The sequence below is a fragment of the Triturus cristatus genome, chromosome 3_1, assembly GCF_964204655.1.
Source record: "Triturus cristatus chromosome 3_1, aTriCri1.1, whole genome shotgun sequence".
Taxonomy (NCBI): Eukaryota; Metazoa; Chordata; class Amphibia; order Caudata; family Salamandridae; genus Triturus; species Triturus cristatus.
The window spans coordinates 1,160,541,008-1,160,563,326 of record NC_140583.1 but is presented as its reverse complement, the minus strand read 5'-3'; the positions used below and the strand labels follow the sequence as shown (position 1 = coordinate 1,160,563,326).

Genomic DNA, 22,319 nt, shown 5'->3' with positions numbered 1-22,319 from the left:
TGACACCAAGATTGCGTGCTGTTTTAGACGGGGTGGGAGAGGTGCCCATTTGAGAGGGCCAATGTTGGGGTCCCCAAAGGGCGGTGTTGTGACCAAACAGAAGGAGTTCTGTTTTGCCCCCGTTCAGCTGTAATTTGTTGTCTGACATCCAGACTGCGATGTTACTGAGTCCTGTACGGAGGGAGGAAAGGGAAGAGTGAGAGTCGGCGGAAAGAGAGTAGAGGATCTGAGGATATATAGGACTTGTAGGTTCACCAAGAACCCAAGGTACCAAGAGCCAATAACAGTGCTGCGTCTTGCAATGGTTTTTCATTGTGTACAGGGTATATAGCTTTTCATTTGGTAAATATATAGTGAGTGAAACATAGGTACCAAGGAAACGTATATATTTCGGAAACGGGAACAGAAAAAAGAGCCTTGAAGCAGTAGTTATTTGCACATCTCCAAAATTGTGGGTACCCAAACAAGCATGTGAATTAGAGGACATTTTGCAGAGTGACTTTTACACATTGTCTTACATTTAGAAGGCATAAATGCAAAGAAAGCCAATTGGTAATAACACTTATTCTACTAGTTTCCCTAACTCTCCCCATAAAAATGGTACCTCACTTGTGTGGGTAGGCCTAGTACCCACAAGAAGAAAACGGCACAAAACGCAACGTGGACACATCACATTTTTCCACTGAAAACTGACCCTTTATTTGCAATGTGCCTAGTTGTGGATTTTGGGCTCTAGCTCAGCCGGCACATAGGGAAACCTAGCACACCTATACATTTTTGAAAACTAGATATCCAGTGAAATCCAAGATGGAATGACTTGTGTGGCTCTCACCAGGTTCTGCTACCCAGAATCTCTTGCAAACCTCAAACTTTGAAAACAAAACACATTTTCCTCACATTTCTGTGATGAAAGTACTGGAATCTAAGGGGAGCAACAAATTTCTCAGACATTTCTGAAACCTAGACACCCGGGGGAGTCCAGGGAGGTGTGATTTGCATGGATCCCCCCCCCAACGTTTTCTTACCCAGAATCCCCTGCAAACCTAAACTTTAGCTGAAGAAATCAACTTTTCATTACATTTCTGTGTGGGAACACTGCGCCGGCACAAATGTCCTACCACCGCGGGTGTCTAGTTTTCAGAAATGTCTGGTTTGGTAGGTTTCCCTAGATGGCCATCGAGCCCCTTACCAAAAACGCAGGTCGTTTTGTGATAAATCATTTTGATGTCTCCACAATGTGTTTTAGGCCCTTGCCTGTCGTCGGTACTTGGCCTACCCAGACAAGTGAGGTACCATTTTTATCGGGAGACCTGGGGGAACCATGGACGGTAGGAAATTTGTGTCAGCCCGGTCATGCCCATTCTGAGCAGCCCCCACCCCTACGTATTATAATAAAACAAAAAAACCCAGGTGCCTAGCGGGTTTTCCCGGGGGGGGGGGGGGGGGCAGATAAGAGGCTATTGCCCACAACTGCCCCACAAGGGGGGGGGGGGGGGGGCAGAAAGACTTTGGCATTTTGGGGGGGGGGGGGAGGGGTGATGTCATTTGCATGCCGATTCTGGACAGCCCCTACCGCTGAACTATAAAAAAATGTTCCCAGGTGTCTAGGGGGCCGAAGGAGGGAGCAAGGTCCCTTGCCCAAGGGGCCGCTCCCCCTCCCTGGTGTCTAGTGGATGGGTCCCTGCTTGGGGATTATCCTCCTGCGGCAATCCCCAAGTAGGGATCCACTAGGGAGAAGTTCATTGGAAAGGAGAGATTCTCCCCCTTTCCAATGATACCTCTCCTGTGTGTTTAGGTGCTCGGGCTGAGATAGCCCTACGAGCACCGGAACAGTGAAACTGAAACCAAGTTTCAGTTTCATTTTCAATGTAATGAAGTCAGCGCACAATGTGCGAGCTAGTCATTACATTGAAAATAACAAAGATGCCTTGGGAGGTTGGGGAAGTTCTTCCCCAACTCCTGAGACAAAAAAAAAGGAAATCTTTCTGCTGTTTATAGCAGAGGGATTTCGTGCTAGCGTGCACATGAAAGAATGTTTCGTCATGAACACACGAGCACTGGTGCTCATGATGGAACCATTCCGTCATGAGCACCCAAGCGGTTAAAATGGTGGCAGGCGATTTTATCTGTAAGTTTGAGCCTTTGTCCATTTCACATGAGGGGTGAGGACCAAATCTGGGGAACACCAGATCTATCTTTTGCTCTGGTAAAAAGAATGACTGATGATGTTTCATGAATTAACACCTTAAATATGGTAACAGCTGAAGGGCTTGTAATAGGAGGACTGCCTGAGATCCAACAGGTAATCATACGTATCACCAACCACTGTGTACACGTCTTATTGACTATATCCTGTTGGATGTACGGCTATGGCAATCCCTGGTTGATATATCCGTAGTTCCTAGACAGGGCAGTGATCACAATCCCCTGGATCCATTGTTAAGTGCCCTAGGTAATTCTCTTACAACTCCTTTGCATGAACCAATTAATAGCAGGTTGAATCCCACTAAAAGTGGTGTTCTATGGCAAGCTCAGAGATGCCGTTGGTTAAAGTGTTTAAGATTGTGACTGCAGTGTTGGATGCCGCAGAATCCACAATAGAAAGTCCTGATGAGCTAGATTACCATTCTAGGTTGAGTGAAATTCATAACCGTATGTTTTCAGCACTTAAGGACTTATTTTTGATAGAGTCCCAGTCTATTCCAAAGATGAAGAAAGAAGCTTGTCGGTATACTAAATCCTGCAGGCTAGCTAGCGGTACCTTATTTCATGCAATTAAATCTGGGTCTAGAGCTGACATCAGGATGACTAGGGCTTTGTATAAGAGTGTGATCTCTGATGCAAGAAGAAAGTAGGACTGGACTCACTTAGAGTCCATGCTGAGCACCATTAACATCCACGATTATCGGACCTTTTGTCGTATTGTAGCAAATAAGGATCCCGGTATATTGACCCCTCTGGATAGTAATATTTCTGCTTCTACATGGGTAGATCACTATTACCAGTTATACTCAGGAGTTGTGGTGCAGGGATCGAGCCAGGTTGCTCCAAGTGTCTTACTAGCTTGGGAGATGAGCCCTGTTTCAACCCCTTGTGACGGAATAGATTTAGGTAACAAGTCAGCATAGCTAGCAGTCTACAGTGTTTCGGTCGATAAAGTTGCAAGAGCTATGGATTGGATTACACCCAATAAAGCCCCTGGATTAGATAAAGTACCTGGTGATCTCTTTAAATCATATAGGGATGTTTGGTGTCCTTATTTTACAGTATTTTTAGCGCCATATTGAATGGTGCACCTATGCCTCTTACTTGAGCCAGAGCAGAGATTATCCCAATTTAAAAAAAGGGTTCAAGGCCCCTGCCCTCAAATTATAGGCCAATTAGCCTTATCGACAGGGCGCAAAAGTTGCTTAGTCAGGTTATTTTCAACAGATTGAGTGAGTGGCTATCCACCATAACATGTTAACCCCTGTGCAGGAAGGTTTTAGGGACAGTGTAGGAACAGTTCAGGTGTTTCGATTACAATTATTATATTGGAAGTAGTTTTGTTGGGCAGAGGCAGGCTGTATGTTATCGTTATAGATCTTCGATCTGCCTTCGACCTCGTTCCTAGAAATTTGTTTGTGGAATACTCTAAATGAGAAGGGGGTGCCAGGTTACCTTGTAGAGATCCTTAATAGAACTACAAAGGGCATGCTAACGCACGGCGTGCAGGTTTTCAAAACACACAAATAAAAAGGCATTGTCATTTACAATAGTCTTTTATATATTAATGATTTGGTTTTACATTTGGAGCAATGTGAGGGATGCCCCATGTCTTGCCGGGTTAAGATCCCAGCCCTCCTGCTTGCAGATGATACCCTGTTGATATACAAGTCCCCTATGGGGATTCAGATCCTTGTGGTCATTCCCCCGTGGTCATTCTCCCGTGATGCTGGTTCAATTTCTAAAGCAGAGTTAAAAAGTATCTATTGGCAATATACTGATTACCAAGCCCTTTGCTCTGTAAGGGTAGGGTCGCTCACGGATTCCTTTTAAGGCTTTAAAACTAATTACCATATGGAATCTTATTTTAATGAAATTGAACTCCACTGGCAAAGTCAGGATATGTCAAATTTCGCCTAGGGACCCTTCCTCTACTGGCATTTACTGTAAAATGGAATCATTGTACAAATGAAGGTGATAGTTTCTGTCCATTTTGTCCTCAGATTGAGCATGTTGTATTTTTCTGCCCAGGTTCATTCAATTAGAAATAAGTGTGTTTTACCAGTCTTCCATAACCTAGGGACAAGGAATTTTGGATTGCACTGGGGATTTTAAGAAGTAAAATCAATCATATATTGTTTTCACCGTTTCCCAATTTTCATTGTATATGTGGAGGTACAGACAGAGTTTAATTAATAGGCACTTCTTTTTAAATCTTAATGACTGATTATTTTACCATGTTTTACCCAGTATGTTGTATTTTATGCATATGTGATCACGGACAGTATGGCATTGGATTATTTTATGAACTGGAATGCTGTGCTAATTGTTTCATTCTATTAATTATATTGTATTATGTTTTATTTGTTCTTTTATGGCCATGTGCCAAAATAAAGATTTCTGATGATGATTAGTCTGTAGCTGTCTATATTTGGACGGTATTTTGTTAAAAGACTAAAGTCTGTCTTTTGATTAATTGCAGCTAAGAAGCAGTGGCTCCTTCCTGCAGCGTTCTGACTTCTCAAAATGGTGGGCACTGGAAGAGAGCATGTAGACAGCATCAGCATTACTGCTGTTCCAAAGAAACGAGTTTATTATAAGGACTAATGACAGCTGTAAAAAACTGGGTTACTGGTTGGGGGGAATGGAAGCCCCACTCAGGCAACAACCACAACCCTTGTCAGGGCAAACCACAAATGTCACTAAATTTACCTGTGCTTAACAGTCTGGTAGCTTGATACCAAAGGAGTGAGGCTTAACTTAGGGGCAATGTGTAAAGTAATTATGTAACACGCAAGCAGTAATAAAGTACAAACATAACACAAGAAAAATTCCAAACCAATTTAGAAACATAGAATACATTTTAATAAATAAGAAGGATACCAAAATAACAAGAATCCAATCAGCAAAACTTGAGATATGCAAGTTTTAAGTGAAAATCACTCCTAAATGCACACAGCTCCAGTCGCGGTCATCTGGACTCTCTACACCACGGGAAAGTCACAAGTTCAGGCCGGTCGCATTGGAGCGCAAGTCGGATACACTGACCAGGGAAGTCCCTCTGAAAAGTTACCTTTTAAGTCCAGTGCATAGAGTTCCGTTTCCATTGGAGGAGGCTAAGAGGAGGCTGAGGGTCACAGACGGTTGTTGCTGTTGAGGGAAGAGCAAGTCAGGCGTAGTGGCCAGTCGTCGCTGTAGCATGAAGAGCTGGTCAAGCATCAAGAACAGTCTTTGCTGTAGATTTACACTGGTGATCGTCCTGGGCTGTTGTTGCTGTAGTGCGAAGTGCAGGCTTCGCATTGCTGGCAGTCGCCTTGGATGTAAAGAGCAAGTTTCACAGGAGCTTCACGTTTATGGTTGCAAGGAGACCAACCTTCAGGATTTTCACGTTTTCTTTAGGAGGGTTACACTCTGAAGCCAGCCAAGGGTCCAGGATCTGGGGAGGCACCTCTTGGAGATCATGACTCAGTCCGACAGGGCTCAGCCAGGTCCAGTTGCAGCAGGTTAGCTAGGCAGGTGCGGAGAGGCCTGTAGCTCACACAGGAGGTCAGCCAACTGACCCTTGGAGACACAGTGGTAACCATGGGATGAAGGCAAGCAGGTCCAGTCGTCCTTCTGAGACAGAAAGGCAGTCCTTCAAGCAGCAGGGCAGTCCTCTGACAGCTGAGCAGTCCTTTTATAATCCCACTGGTCCAGGAATGTTCTGATCCGTGGCTCTGGAGGTCCAATTATTTTTCCTGCAAACAGCCCTTTGGGTGTGGGGGTGTGTGTTGCTGCCCGTCTTACCTCTACATCAGGTCCTGGAAAGTTCTTCCAGGCTCCAAACTTTCTGAGGGTTACTAAAGGCAGAGCAGACTGGTTGTCAGGTTCTTTTGTGCATGCAGGAGGCAAACCCCTTTGAAGCATAAGAGGGCTTGGTTATAGCCTCTCTCCAGTCAACCTGCCAGGATGCCCCATCGTGCCGACACATAACCCCCTTTTGTATTATTGTCTAGAAGCAATATGCATACCCCCAAAAGCAGAGCCATTCACAGCCATGTGACCGAAGACACTGGCAGATGGTACAAATGGTTAGGCCAAGAAAATACCAACTCTCTAGAAGTGAATTTTTCAGACTTAAAATGTTATAACTTAAAATCCGACTTCACTATTGAAAACAGCATATCACTAACTGCTCCCAATCCAAAGGTAGCACTTTACAAATGCAGTAATGTACCTTAGTGTTAGTCAATGGGAGAAATAGGCCTTACAACAATGAAAAACGACTTTAGGAGTTTCCCATTGCCAAGACACGTATAATGAAATACACATATTATACATTTTATATGCAATACATTAAATATAATGCAAAGTCTTTAGGGCCTACCTTACGGGTGATGTTTAAATATTAAAAAGGGATGGTTTAGGCCTGGTAAAACAGTTTATTTTACCAGGTCGAAATGGAATTTACAGCTGCACTGCAGGCCAGGCTTGAGACATGTTTAAACAGCTCCTTTAGTGGGTGGCAGAATGAGTGCTGCAGGCCCACTGGAAGCATTTAATTTACAGGCCCTGGGTGCATGTAGTATCATTTACTAGGGATTTCAAAGTAAATTACATGTGCCAATTAGGTGTAGGGCAATTTTACCATCTTTGAATGAGAGAGCACGAGCACTTTAGCCCTGGTCAACAGTGGTAAAAAGCACAAAGTCGTAAAGTAAACAAAAATGAATTCAGCAAAACAGGAGGATTGAAGGCAAAAAGTTAGGGGGAATACCAAACCAAGGACTTCAGGTCTGACAACAGACATTTTACTATTGAGTTTTCCAGTGGTAAGAAATAAAATGTATTCTAAAATAGACACCATTCTGAGAATGCTATAACCGGCTTGTCATTTTCTCCCACTTCACTGCTTTCTACATTTTGCTTCCACAGTCTCTGGACTCGGGGACAGTGGCTATTAAATCATCCAGTTTGTCTGCCTGTTCCTTATTTACCAAAGAGCAGGCCATGGAAAGGGCAATAAACTCCGATATTGTACAGAAGATACTTTCATTACTAATCCAGCATTTACTGCACACTTATTCTGCAGAGCGGTTGGACTGTGCTTTCCGACTTCCCTCTTTTGACGCTGCTCCACTAATATCCAAGACATTGCATGTGTATTAACAAAAACACCTTGCAGCAGCTTCAGTGTGTAATGTGAGAATAGGAGACCACTTTCTGCAAACGGAAAATTCGTACATCAGGCCCAATATTTGGACTGGGATAGATTTTGGGAAGCTACAAATCCTGTGTAAGAATTATTTTTGATGGCCTAATAATTAGTACAATTTGTACCAACCCCACAATTTGGTAACATAACGTGCTCCGCTTTCGAGCTTGGATCTAAAAGGTGCTCCATGGAACTGAAAGTGGATTCAATTAACCTTATTTTTAAAATAAAAAACGATAACACCTATGAAGTATTCAATGGAATGGAGCCACTTTTGTAACTTGTGTGACCTAAATTGGAGACCAAGATAATCAAAACCTGTTGACAATCTGTAACCCGTTACCAGTGAGCTAGAAAAATATTTTGGAGAAATTCCTCTTACCCACAAAAAGAATTTTGAATTGAGTGGTATTGAGCTCCAGCTGTGTTCCAGGAAATCTCAACTTCCACTGCCCAACCCCTTAACAATGAAGATAAAATGTCACAGATTCAGCAATATTATGATGAATTCACAAACCGAAGGATGGAAATAAAAGTAAAGACCCTAGGAAGTCCAGTTCTGGGACAGAAACCCAAATTTGCATATCCACTCTATGTAAGTTAGTGATGGATTGTTAAGGGATGCTTTGACACAGAAGGCTCAATTGATTGATTTGTCTAGTTGTTTTCATTTACAGCAAGAAATTACACTCAATCCATTATTGAGAAATGTAGAGGTGTGTACCAGTATGTGTTAGTGAACAGATTATATCTTTCAAATTAATCTTGTTAGCTCCAGCATATTATTTTTATGTCAGATCACTTTAAATTGTAATAGTAGTAGAGAAGCCAAAAGTCTGGCAGTAGGGTATACAACCAACTTTTTTTGGTATTGTATAACATGCGATCTGCGTGCAAACATCAGTCTTCAACCCCATTTACTGGGTATCTGCCCATTTACTGGGTATCTGTCTTTTAATCCATATGTCAAACCCTTGAACTGTAGTCACAGACATATAACTTTACCCAACATGGTACAGTAGAGCAACTATGCGAAGTAACATACATCACTTGACATTTCTACACAAATACCAGCAGACTGACAATATCACATGCAAGACTCACTCTGTTGGATCGGGAGACCTAAACTCTGTGCTAAAGAACCACCTATATTCCTCATATGTCCACCTTTCCTAAGAGACATTATTATTATAATTATTAGGCAAGGTTGATATATTTCCTCAGACAGAAATCTCCCCAGCCAGGAGGACACATGAGCAACATAGGCAGACAGTAAGTCTGTGCATATCGTAATATTACTGAATCAGATAATGGACTACATTATTCAGAAAAGATTCACCTTTGGTCATTTTATGAAAACTAGAATTTTGTCTGAGGAGCTTTATATTAGAAGCCAATGTGCACTGGAGGAAATATACTTTTGATGTAGAACATCGAAAACAGGCAGGCCAACAGCTCTTCAGCCATCATAGGAAGAAGCAGAGTTCTAGCGACTGTCACAAGCCCTGACTGTACTCCACTTAACACATGGGCCGTGGATAAAGAAAATGATAATGTCACTAATTTCTAATCCCACTTATCTAAATACCCTTAATTATGACCCACAGACAACTAAACTCTAGTAACATTTAGAGCTGAATATTAGTCAGAAAAGGCATTCAATATGCCTTGCAACTTGCACACCAAATTCAATTCTCATAATTTCCCCCTTGACGTAACAAAAGTCTTAGCAAATAATATGTTAACATGGCCTTCAGCCAAGCGCTGCAGGTATTGGCTGCAGAGACTGGTCTTCAGAGAAGTCTCCCACCCAACCCTTCCCTGGGGGAAGACCATCGTTGCACACAACCATTGGTTGCGTGAAATGGTGAATTACTGCAGTCAACCAAATACCCATGGAGATCAACTGCCAGCTGCATATACAGTTTGCAAGTTAAACTCAATTCTGGTAGCGAACATTTCACTCAAATCCATCAAATGGTGCCAAGTAATTAGCAAATCGAGCATTTTTTTGATCCTCAGCTTTACCAATGTCCCCCCTGTCAGATCTGCATTAAATCTGGAATCCCTGTACTGGGATAAACTTGTCATGCCAACAGAAAACTGAACATGCAAATTCCTAACAAATTTCTTTCAGATTTGTCAATCGGTGCCAAAGTTATTAGCAAATAAACAATTGATGAACTTCAAAATGTCAAAATATGTTAAACATGCTAGGCACCTGCCAAATTCCGTGCAGATATATGAAATGGCACTAAAGGTATTAACACAATCAATGCTTTTTTGACTCCATGTTTAACTCCTCTCCCTACTTTTAGTGCAGTTAAAACCTTAATTCCGAGCAGTGGGATTAACTTGCTAACAGCCTGTAAACCTTCATTAACATTCATCATACCGTGCCAATGTTGCCAGCAAATGAACACTGTTGGCCTTTTTTTTTTTTAACCTAAAATAAACATGCTAAGTGTTCTACCTAGCTCACAAAGCCTCGGTTAGTCAATATCCTGGTCTAAAATTATATAAGATCATTATGGATAACAATTTTTACATCTACTGTTAGTATCAGGGGCCTGATGTACAAAGTGTTTTAACAGTCACAAACCCTCAGATGCGGTGAATCGGAGGGCTTGCAACCGCTAAAACACTTTATGTAATGTGCTAAAGCCAACTAACGATTCGGATAGATTTTCCAAATCGTTTAATGGGTTAGGTAAACACTAAGGAATCGCTATCTGGAAGGGGCATCTTAAGCTCATCCCTTCTAAATATCGATTCCTTAAAGTACATATTAAATTTCGGGACAAAAATCTGGTTGCAAAACAATACTATTTTACCACCAGGTAAAAACTGAAGGTAAGCCATTCACAAATGGAAAGGCCCCCAGAGAACCACTTCCCCTTTGTGAATGTTGATAAAAATGTTTTTTAGGAGTAAGCAGTAGTCGATGGATTGGTTCGCAAAATTCCCTTCAAGTCAGTGTGCAATTTCCGACCACTTTCTGAAAACGGAAAATTCGTACATCAGGCCCAATATTTGGACTGGGATAGATTTTGGGAAGCTACAAATCCTGTGTAAGAATTATTTTTGATGGCCTAATAATTAGTACAATTTGTACCAACCCCACAATTTGGTAACATAACGTGCTCCGCTTTCGAGCTTGGATCTAAAAGGTGCTCCATGGAACTGAAAGTGGATTCAATTAACCTTATTTTTAAAATAAAAAACGATAACACCTATGAAGTATTCAATAGAATGGAGGCACTTTTGTAACTTGTGTGACCTAAATTGGAGACCAATATAATCAAAACCTGTTGACAATCTGTAACCCGTTACCAGTGAGCTAGAAAAATGTTTTGGGGAAATTCCTCTTACCCACAAAAATAATTTTGAATTGAGGGGTATTAAGCTCCAGCTGTGTTCCAGGAAATCTCAACTTCCACTGCCCAACCCCTTAACAATGAAGATAAAATGTCACAGATTCAGCAATATTATGATGACTTCACAAACCGAAGGATGGAAATAAAAGTAAAGACCCTAGGAAATCCAGTTCTGGGACAGAAACCCAAATTTGCATATCCACTCTATGTATGTTAGTGATGGATTGTTAAGGGATGCTTTGATACATAAGGCTCAATTGATTGATTTGTCTAGTTGTTTTCATTTACAGCAAGAAATTACACTCAATCCATTATGGATGTGTTTGAAATGGGATAACCCTAAAAATTGGATCGAATTTTAATTTTAATAACATAATGCCACTAGCATATTCCACAAGGTCAAAGGAAGGCAGCATGAAAGGGCCCACAGACCTCTGATGACCCATTTGGCGGTGGGAGTCTGTTTCTACAATAGTGTGCCTATAACTCAGTTTTTGATTCCTAATTTGTTAGTACTGTAACTAATGCTGGTTCGAGGATCCAAGTAATTCCACCCTGCTTTTCTAGGAAGTATTATTTTTCCTCATACCCTCTGGGAGTCGCATATCAATTTACTACAGCAGTATGGAACCAAGTTACTGTGACTTAAATACAGCCTGAAAAAATATAGTGTCCTATCATTTACAAAAATTCTGCCCTAATGTAATTAATATTAGAAGATCTACACCCAATGGAGCTATATTTTAAAAACAATATTTAGGTCACAATATTTATGCCAGATTATATTTTGGTTATCTATATTCTAACACAATCCACTGGTACAGAGGAGTTGCACCAATTTAGAATGGCATTGAGAAAATGAATGGAGATACTTTCCTCACATTGGAAACAAGGCTAGTTCTCTGGAGTGCAGAAGGAACATCACAAAAGATATGAGCTATGCACAGTAAAAAAGAGTAACTGTATTCTTACAATTTCAGCCCGTAACAATGTGCTTGGCACTACATATTTTCTTTCCAAAACAACGTGATGGGTGAAAAGAATACAAAATATATTTTCTTTATGTTCAACCAACACCCTTGTCACTTTAACTCACCTGACAAACAATTTATACTGTCCTTCATGTACACATCTTGAATATCCTTTGAGGATATGCGTTTCTTTTGTTTAGGTTTTAACGAAAAGATAGATGTTGCAATTACAGGTCCTATTATGAAAAGAAAACTGGTCTTAATACAAGTTATTACAACTGTGGCATGGAAATCATTTACTGCATTGACAATTGTTTTCAAGAAACAAATACAACACCAAAGTAAATTAAAGAATGATAATACCAATTGTCTCTATAATGGCAATACATTAAAGCCCTGCAATTCTGAGATGGGGTTCTGATGGCCCATACTCTAGAACTGCAGAAGAAGCAGCCACAGAAGTCAGAAAATATCTTTTATGAACAGAAAGTTTCAACAAGGTGCGCTACTGTTACATCGGAGGGGCTTTATAACATAAGGAAGTACATTGGGAGTATGTACTTCACATCCAGGTAAGTACATAATATTAGTGTACATCCTCACACAGCACCTGGGGCACCAACTAGACACAGGGGCAATTCAAGGATCTACAGTCAACTCTAATCTTCAGTCAAATTTCTGAAGACTGGAGTATTTGCTGAGGAAATGCATTCAACAGGTTACATGTTATTGGATTAGCCAAACTATCACAAATCCTAAAAGATTCCAAAGGGACTGCAGGTCCCACTAAAGCCTTACGTATGCAAACAATTGGAGGAGTATGGGAGAAAATGGTACATGACCCTTAAGAAGTATTAATTTGACCTTAATATGTTACAACTGAAGAGACTGCAATGAAGGAATATCTTAAGTATTATTAGAGCAACAAAGGATATATTTACGGTCACATGTACTAAAATATTTTGCTGACAGTAACCCGAGATTCATACAGTCACAGGGCTTGCAATCACAAAATGTGAATGAACCATGTACTGAACTCCATCTACGATATGGAAAGAAAAGCCATTTTGTATCGCAAAAGAAGTTGTGTGACTCACTGCAAATTGCAATTAGCAAAAGGAATGAAATGGGCATCCCTTTCTAATTGTGATTCACAATGGTATGCATTAATGGTTAGTGACCACAACTGCAGTTGCAAACCACTGAAAAATTACTGACTATTCCAAAGAGGTGGTAACTCATTTATCAAAGGGGACGCTGTCCTCATTGCACAGTCTCCTTTTCGTAAATTGATTTGACAGCCTCAAGGGGATTAAGTGTAGATGGAAAACATTATTATTATTTTTTTTAACAGCACTGGTTTCTTGAAAAAACTGTCTGCTTTAAAGGAATATGTTACCCTGTAAGCATCTGTTTGTGCCATGTAGTGCTGTAGATTCACATGCTCTGCATACACCCACCAACTAGTGTTGGGTAAGCAGTTGTGCAAGTTGTTTTTCTTCGAAGAAGTTTTTCGAGTCACAAGGTCAAGTGACTGCTCCTCTCCATGATATTGTTCTTGGGAATCGCCTCCATTGATATATTAATTTCCCGCAGGCGGGTGAGAAAGGAGGATAAAGTATGTGTAAGTAATGAGATGACTATACTAAATGTAAATGTATAAAGTAACTGCAATGGCCACAGGCGTCTGGGGAGGAGGGGGGCGCATGTGAATCTGCAGCTCTACATATGCCATGAACCGATGCTTACAGGGTAAGTAACATAGGCCGTTGATTGGCATAAGTGGCTGTAGATACACATGCTCTGCATAGACTGTAAAGCATTCCCTCATCAAAAGCAGTGGCTAGCTTGTGGGTGTTGCAGCGGTTTGAAAAAGGGTATGTAGCACTGCCTGCCCTACATTGGCTTGTTGCCGTCCTAAAATATCCACACAGTAGTCTTTGGGGAAGGTGTGTTGTGGACCATGTAACTGCCTTACAAATGTCAGCTATGGGGATGTTTCCTAGAAAGGCCGTGGTTGATCCCTTTTTGCGAGTGGAGTGTGCTCTGGGAGAAACTTATGGCCTTAAGGTAGCAATTTTAAAAACATTTGACTATCTATCTGGCTATGCCAGATTTGGATATTGGGTTGTATTTATGAGGTGGTAAAAAGGCGAAAAAGAGTAGTTTAGATTTTCTGAAAGTTTTTGTCTGATCTTGAAGTATCTGGAATTTTAAGCCCAGCGGTGCAGGGGAACACATCCTAAGACTTCGGGTTCTTCCTGTTTCAGACCAACAGAAACACAGAGTCTTGTAGGTGAAGTCAAAGATCGATTTATTGGCTGCAGACCAATTACAGGTATCCGAGAAGTACAACACAATGTATGTTCTCAGGAGACTGCTTAAAGTTACAGAAACGAGCTTCTCCTTAAATACAATATATCATGCATCAGGCATACATTCCTTGTTTTACGATATGGTCATCTACGTGTATCCATTACAAACGAAAAGGCAGAGTCATGATGACCATCCCACATTGTTAAGCCAGCCCACAATTATTTACCCAGCGAGGCTCAGATCCCACATCAGATATCAACAGGCCCCAATAAACACGGGCATCTCCTGTTTGGAAAACAAGCCATAAAGCAGGAAGAGTGAGGTGTGAAAGAGATTAGCCGGAGGCTCGTGTGGGATGAAAAGGCTTTATGGTGTGTCAAACCCTGATGCTAATCACAGGTGGCCGTAGGACGGGGAGCTCGTAAGACCGGACTGACCTGGGGCAGCGGAGCCAAGCTGCACAGGTCACAGAAAAGTCAAACAGAAAGTACATGTGTTCTATGTGGGGCACACCATGGCCCTTATTTTATTGGACCTTAGTGCAGCCTTTGACACTGTAGCACATTTCACCTTGCTACAGTGTCTCAATAAAGGAGGAGTCACGGGCTCAGCGCTCAGATGGATCCAATCCTTCCTCACGGATAGGGGTTTTCAGGTTAGACAAGGAGAACACTACTCTCGTAGGGTCACTCTCGATCAAGGCGTTCCCCAGGGCTCTGCCCTCAGCCCCACCCTATTCAACCTTTATGTCTCCCCTGTTGCCTCTATTGTGGAAAGTCACGATCTTCAACTAGTGTCATATGCAGATGACACACAGCTGGTCATTTCGCTGTCACGAGCACCTGATGTTGCGGCCTCCAACTTCGGTGCCTGCATGCAGGAGCTTGCATCCTGGATGTCTAACAACTGCCTGAAGTTAAATGGGTCCAAAACGGAAGTTCTCGTGGTGGGCGGTGTACCGAATGTGTGGTCATCGGCTTGGTGGCCAGCATGCCTGGGACCCACTCCAGTGCCTTGTCAGCAGGCTAAAAATCTGGGAGTACTGTTTGATATCGACCTCTCATTCACGGCCCAGATCAATCGGGTGGTTGGAATATGCTTTGGCATGCTTAAGAGTCTAAGGAAGATTCTTGACCTACTTCCAGTCAATGCCAGGCAGACCCTTGTTCATGCTTTGGTCACTTCCAGACTTGATTACTCAAATCTTCTATATCTGGGTGCTACAGCAAAAAGTCTAAACCGTCTCCAGGTACTTCAAAATGCCACAGCCCGGCTGGTACTGAGGCTTCCTAGAAGATCACCCTCTAAAGCTGCCCTGAAGTCCCTTCACTGGCTGCCGGTTAGGGAAAGGATCATCTTCAAGGCACTCTGCATGTGCCATCGCATCATAATGAGTAGAGTGCCCTCACCCCTTTGCAATCTCATTACTCCCTATAGACCGGAGAGGAGGCTCAGATCCTCGGATACGGGACTTGTAGTTGTCCCCACATTTCGTAAAGCTCGGATGGGTGGGAGATCTTTTAGATTTCTTGCGGCCAAGAATTGGAACTTGCTCCCGATGGAGCTGCGCGCCTTGAACCCTCAGAGACTAAATTCCGAAAAAAATTAAAAACTCACCTTTTCCGCTCTGCACTGATGTGACCTCCTTACTCTAGCCGCCTCTCTTTTCTTCTTAGCGCGGGGACACGTCGGTGTACGTAACCATGCGCTTTACAAACTTCCAAAATAATAATAATAATAATAATAATAATAATAATAAAGGCCCGTATTTGTTCGTAATGTGTAGCCTATGTGAGGGCAACCATAAGATGGCCACCTCTCTAAGATGGAACCCACATAGTCAGTGTATAATATCATATACACAGTGCATTTATAGCTAAAACGCTATACAAAGCACTTGTACATACCGCATTGACCATTCGCGGTTCGCTAATACCGGAATAGACAGGGGTAGGGCCCTGCCTCCTACGCGGTCCCAAATTTCAAAGTACCACAGACCCTCCTTTTGCCCTTACATAGGCAATAAATATACTCATATCAATCCGAGTCTAGGTCAATATTCACGAAGTCATGGAGATGTTGCTGTAGCATCATCCTATTGCTTAGCTCGTCCCTCGATACAGGTTTCCTTACACATAATGTAGCACAGAGGCCACATATCGCAGGAGCACACTGTATGCACAGACAGAACAGGAAGAGAATGGCTAAGATCATTCCAATGACCATCAGAATCTTCCAACCCCAGGCAGATATCAGTTCCCAGAACCACCCCAGCAGTGACCAATCTCCTTTATCCACGTGTATGGATTCAGATATTTTATGCAGTTTGGAGATGGCTTGATAAACTGTTGGAGCGTTATCTGGTATGAAAATGCAATAACTAGATTAGATAACCTTACATACCCCACCGCGGTCTGCAAGTATAACGTCTAGAACCATGCGGTTCTGCAAAGTCATGAGGCGATCCGCTTGGAGCTCAGCTGTCAAATTACCAAGGGCACCAGCCGTAACATTAACAGTGGATTCAACCACACGAGTCAGTTGTCTCAGGTTCCTACTATTGACCATAGGTCCCCAAAACGTCAGGAAACCCAAAAAGAAGTCTCCCGCTTCCTGACCTGCAGTATCCTCCTTACTAATCACGCCTCTTACAACTCTGGTTTTGTGATAGTCAGAGGCAGCAGTAAATGTCGGCGGTAGCAGATTTACAATATAACATGTGCCCGAGAAATCAGGGGGCAACCATGTATATGCTCGGTCATTGCAGACAAAATATGTACCCTTGGCAGCCAAAAACGCAGGGGAAAACTGTGATGGGAAAGTGTACGTTTCAGTACAGTCACTTTTCCCCAGTTGAGCTCTTGGATTCTGACCATTACCTTGTAAACAGATCCGACCCATGTGGGGTACGACCCAGATTGGGGATGAGATTTTCCGCTGTCTTTCACCCAGACTAATACTATACCCCGTCGCGTTCCACCCTACATAAGCTCTCAATTCATCCTTGGGTATAGATGAGTATGCGTCGATATCTCTGCTCATATCGGCAACTCCTTTCATTAAAGCTTTATTATTTGTGCTAGGTCTGATGGAACGCGGTTGTCGCGGGGAGTACGCATCTAGTGCAAAGAGAAACATGGTCTGGAATGCCCATGACGATCCATTGTAACTAAACGGCAGCACTAGATAAGGAATACCCTTATTAATGGTATGTGGCATTAAACCACACACCCAGCAATTCGTTGTATTCATGACTAGTTGGTGCTGGTGCAGGAGCTGAATAAACGAATTGTTCACAAACTCTGATCGTCTGGCTTGTTCGTGTTCAGGCAGAGGGTGAAAAGAGTGCAAGGAGACAGTAGGAGGAGGTATAGGCTGTACAGTGGGTGCAATAGGCTCTTGAGAGGAGAAGAATACAAATCCTACAGTAAACACTATCATACTACATAGTATAAACAGACATAAAAATACAAAACGTTTGCTCTTCATTATTTTACATATTTTCGCTTTAAAGTTCATTTCCTCAGCGGGTCTCTTCATCTTGAAAAACTCCATCCTCTAATCGTGCCACTCGCGGCGGGTGAGTATCTTCTGCTAAGGAGTACGCCTGTCGGTCCAGGGAACGCCCTAGACCAACCAGAACCGTTGACCTAACGTCTTCGGCCTGTACCCCAAAGTCTTGGCACCGCGACCCTGCGGCTGAACCCGGTTGGTGGTTCGAAAAACAAAAATCAAGAAAATCCTTCAGATGGGAGAGCTATAATATCAAGAACAAAAAGGTAAGGGAATCTTTATTTGTCCATAGGCCTTGGTCTCAGGTTGTAGTGGAAACAGCCAGGTACTGTCTGATCTTGAAACAAGAGTTCAGGCTCTGTGGTGTCCAATCGAATTGACGGTGGCACAGCTTCTTGCAAAATATCGTCACTCTGTTGTGCTGAAGTTGTGCCTCTTACGCGTGCATCACTGAACGGCACAAAACGAGGTACAGTGTCTGTTTCAGAGTCAGCGATACCCTCCTGGACCCACTGGTCATATGGTAGAGGCAAAGGGATCCTCTTGATGTGGGCGCCGTGAATCCAATTCTTCTTCCCCTTTACTCGAACCGCTGACCTTGTCGATAGAAGTACGAGGTGAGGGCCAATCCAACGGGGCTCATCGTTGCTCTTTCGCTGGAAGTTCTTGATGAGCACCCACGTGCCAGGGTCGATAGGGTGTCCTGGAGCCTCAGAGGCCTGGGGGAGAGTATCATGCACCTGTTGGTGTAAAACACGCAATTTAGCCGTCAATTCGTACAAATAATCAAGCAGTACTGGATGTTCGATTTCGCTGAATTTCGTCGGTCTTGGCACACCCCATACATTGGCCGGGCGGCCAAAAATCACCTCATATGGGCTAAGTCCCACTCGTGAATGCACAGTCATTCTGGTGGATAGGAGTGCTAAAGGCAGAGCGTCAGGCCATTTAAGACCGGAGCTCGCCTGGATTTTGGCCAGCTTGAGCTTTAGAGTGCCATTGTAGCACTCTACTAATCCAGCTGATTGGGGGTGATTTGCAGCGTGAAACTTTTGCTTGATCCCTAACCCCTCACACACATTCTTCATCACTCGACCCACAAATTCACTCCCATTATCACTCCACACCATTCTTGGCATTCCAAACCTAGGGAAAAATTCCTTCACAAGGGCTTTGGCTGTGGATAAAGCAGTGTTGTCTTTTAGGGGATATGCTTCTGTCCATTTTGAAAAAGCGCAAACAACAACCAATACATATTTCAGGTTGTTGCACCTTTCCATGTGGATAAAATCTAGTTGCAAAACTTCAAATGGATATGATGGAGGCGCAAAATGACCAGCTGGAGTTGGGGTTCCCCTACCAGGGTTGTATTTCAAGCATACCATACAATTCTTGACTACATTCTCTGCACACTTGGGAATTCCAGCATTCTGCCATACTGGAGCCAACAACTTACAGATTCCTTTCATACTGATATGTGCCATTCCATGTGCCATAGTAACCACTGGAAGCACATATGCATCAGGTAACAAGCATCGCCGATGTTCTGACAAATCAACCCAACAACCATTCTCATCCAATTTACCAGTACTTTCTCTCCACTTGCTCAACTCTTTCTCTGTGGCTTCAGCTTGAAGGGACTTCACGCTCTCTATCGTGTTTTCACACATTCCAACATCACCAACCCATCTTGCAGGGCCTGCAACATACATTCGAGTTTTCACATCTTTTGCTGTTTCTTTCGCGATTTCATCAGCAAACGCATTACCACGACCAACATCATCAGTGATTTTCTTGTGCGCACTGCATTTCATAATCGCAACTTGCAATGGTAGGGTCAGTGACTCAAGGAGATCATTCACCAACTTGCCATTCTGAATCTTAGCTCCATGCGAAGTCAGGAACCCACGTTCTTTCCACAATCGCCCAAAACTATGCGCCACGCCAAAGGCGTACTGACTGTCAGTATATATGTTCACTTTCATTCCTTCAGACAACACGCATGCTCTTGTAAGGGCAATAAATTCTGCTGCTTGAGCCGAATTATGTGGCACTCGTGCAGTCTCAACAATCGTGTGCAAAGTCGTGATAGCATATGCGGCAGTCGTATCACCATTCGGAAGCTTGAAACATGAACCATCCACCCATAAGGTACCATCACACTCAGTCAGGGGAGTATCTTTAAGATCTATTCTCCCTTTTGTCTCTTCTTCTGTTCTGAACAGACAATCATGTTGCTCAATCTCATCTAGGTCTGCTGGAATCGGCAATAATGTAGCTGGATTCAACGTGTTGCATCTCTTTATGTGTATATGATTTGCTAACAGTGTCAACTCATATCCTGATAATCGCGCACTTGTCAAGTGCTGTGTCTTGGTCCTGTTTAACAATGTGTCCACAGCATGTGGAACCATAACAATCAATGTATTATCCATCACTAGTCCAGCAGACTGTCGAATAGACATAGCTGCGGCGGCTGTGGCTCTCAGACAACTTGGCAATGCCCTCGCTACCGGGTCCAAGGTCGACGAAAAATATGCGCATGGACGCGGTCTGTCGCCAAAAGGCTGTGTCAACACAGATAATGCGCAACCGTTCTTTTCGTGAACATACAATGTAAAAGGCTTACTGTAGTCGGGGGTACCCAACACAGGAGCTGAACATAATGCATTTCGCAATTCCAAAAAACTTTTCTGACACTCTTCAGACCATGGAATGGGATTCGGTGTGTCTTTACATGTTAATGCTAACAAAGGTTTTGCCAGCAAAGAGAAATTTGGTATCCAGTGCCTACAGTATGAAGTAATACCCAAGAAAGCACGCCCTTCTCTCTGTGTTCTTGGCACACTTAATTGTGCAATGGCTTGAATTCTCTCTGGGGTCAGTTTCCTTCCCTCCTTCGATAAGAGATGACCTAAGTAGGTCACTTTTTGTCGACAATATTGCATTTTTGAGAGAGACACTTTGTGATGAAAGGCAGACAAATGACGCAACAATGACAGTGTAGCTTTTTTGCAAATCTCTTCAGTATCCGCGGCGATTAGTAAATCGTCAACATACTGAATAAGGATAGCGCCACTAGGTAAAACAAGTGCATCAAGCTGTGCTTTTAAAGCCTGACTGTATATTGATGGACTTTCACAGTAGCCCTGTGGAGCGCGTTTAAAGCGGCAGCTTCGACCTCCTAAACTAAAGCCAAAAATGTCTCTGCTCTCCTCTGCAATTGGGATGCTAAAGAAAGCATTCTTTAGATCGATCACTGAGAACCATGCAGCGGAGGCTGGAATCATAGTTAACAAGGCAGTTATATCAGGAACAACTGGAAACTGTGGCACAACAATCTTATTAACCTCTCTAAGATCAATCACAAATCTGTAAACAGGTGGCTGTGAAGGGTCCGTTCGTTTTAAGACAGGTAAAACTGGACTATTGCAAATGTTGCCTCTTGTTTCTTCAATTACATCCTTTTTAACCAAATCGCTGACAATTGCTAACAACGCTTACTGACCTTCATTGGAGATCTTGTACTGTGGAATGCGTGGCAATCTGACATTGGCTTTTAAAGTGACCACGTATGACGGTATTTCCAAGAGACCCACATCATTGGACCAGTAGCCCAAAGGACATCCGGAAGGGATGACAACTCAGGTGGCATTGCATTCTAATACAAATACATTGGGGAAATCACTTTCTTACCTAATGTAAGTTGTACTCCTGAGGGAGAACAATATAGCGTTGCATGCAATCTTTTTAGCAAATCTAATCCTAGCAGATTTTCACCACATCCTGTCGTTAGGATGAGGGGTGCTTTTAGCTCACAAGGTCCAACAGAAAGTGGCATAGGACTAGAAATCGGGTTCCTAACTGGGGCGCCAGAAAAACCTACTGAAACATTCATTTCACCAGACAAAGGCGCGCCAGGGAGTTTTGAATGCATGATTGAACTCTTTGCAGCACCAGTGTCCAGCAGAAAGGGCTCCGTTACATTTGCTGTAGTCACTTTGACATACGGTCCACTCTGATCCACTGGTACTGAAACAACTCCCTCTCTCTGTCCATGGCTGTCCTAGTAATCATCACCTTCCACATTGTCGTCTTCTGCATAATAATCATTATTGTAGTACTGAGCTGTATTACCAGTTGCATTAGCTTGCTGATCAAAGCTATTTATCGTATTTTGAGGCAGAAGAGGACGCGCGTTCTGGGGAACATTTCCACGCCCTCTGCCTCTAGGAGCTTGCTGACCACCTCTACCTCTTGCGCCATACGCATTACTAGTATGCTGCATTAATTTAGGGCAACTATATTTAAAAAGACCTTCCTCTCTGCAATATGAACATTGATTGGGACCTACAGGGATACGTGGTTGATAATACCCATTCATTTGCTGGCTATTCTGAAACTGTTGGTGTTGCCGATAGACACCTTGAGTTTGCCTGTAATTATTCTGTCCTCCACGAGGCGGATAAGCCTGCTGCAAGAGGACCTTTGTTTTCAGTTCTTTCGTTTTCTTATCTGTTCTATCCTTCTCATCTTTGTCTCTATTTTCATAATACTGTGCAGTAGCCAGTATTTGCGCTGAAGAGGAAACAGCCCAAGAACTTGCTGAATCTTTTAATTTCTTACACAACTCGGGAAGTAGATTCTGCACAAATTTATCCACAAATAACCGTTGGCCACCTTCAGTACTCATGTCTTGACCACTGTGGTCGATAAACGTTTCTTCAAACCTTGTAAAGAAAT

General features: G+C 42.8%; 1 protein-coding gene across 1 annotated transcript in view; it reads right to left on the bottom strand.

Moving 5' to 3' along the window:
* The window catches only part of LOC146861707 (uncharacterized), a 383,712-nt gene that overhangs the window by 283,496 nt on the left and 77,897 nt on the right, over positions 1-22,319 (bottom strand). The window contains exon 3 of the mRNA XM_085646055.1: positions 11,873-11,983. Within this exon, the coding sequence (XP_085502181.1) occupies positions 11,873-11,983 (111 nt within the window). The remainder of the gene's footprint in view (positions 1-11,872; positions 11,984-22,319) is intronic.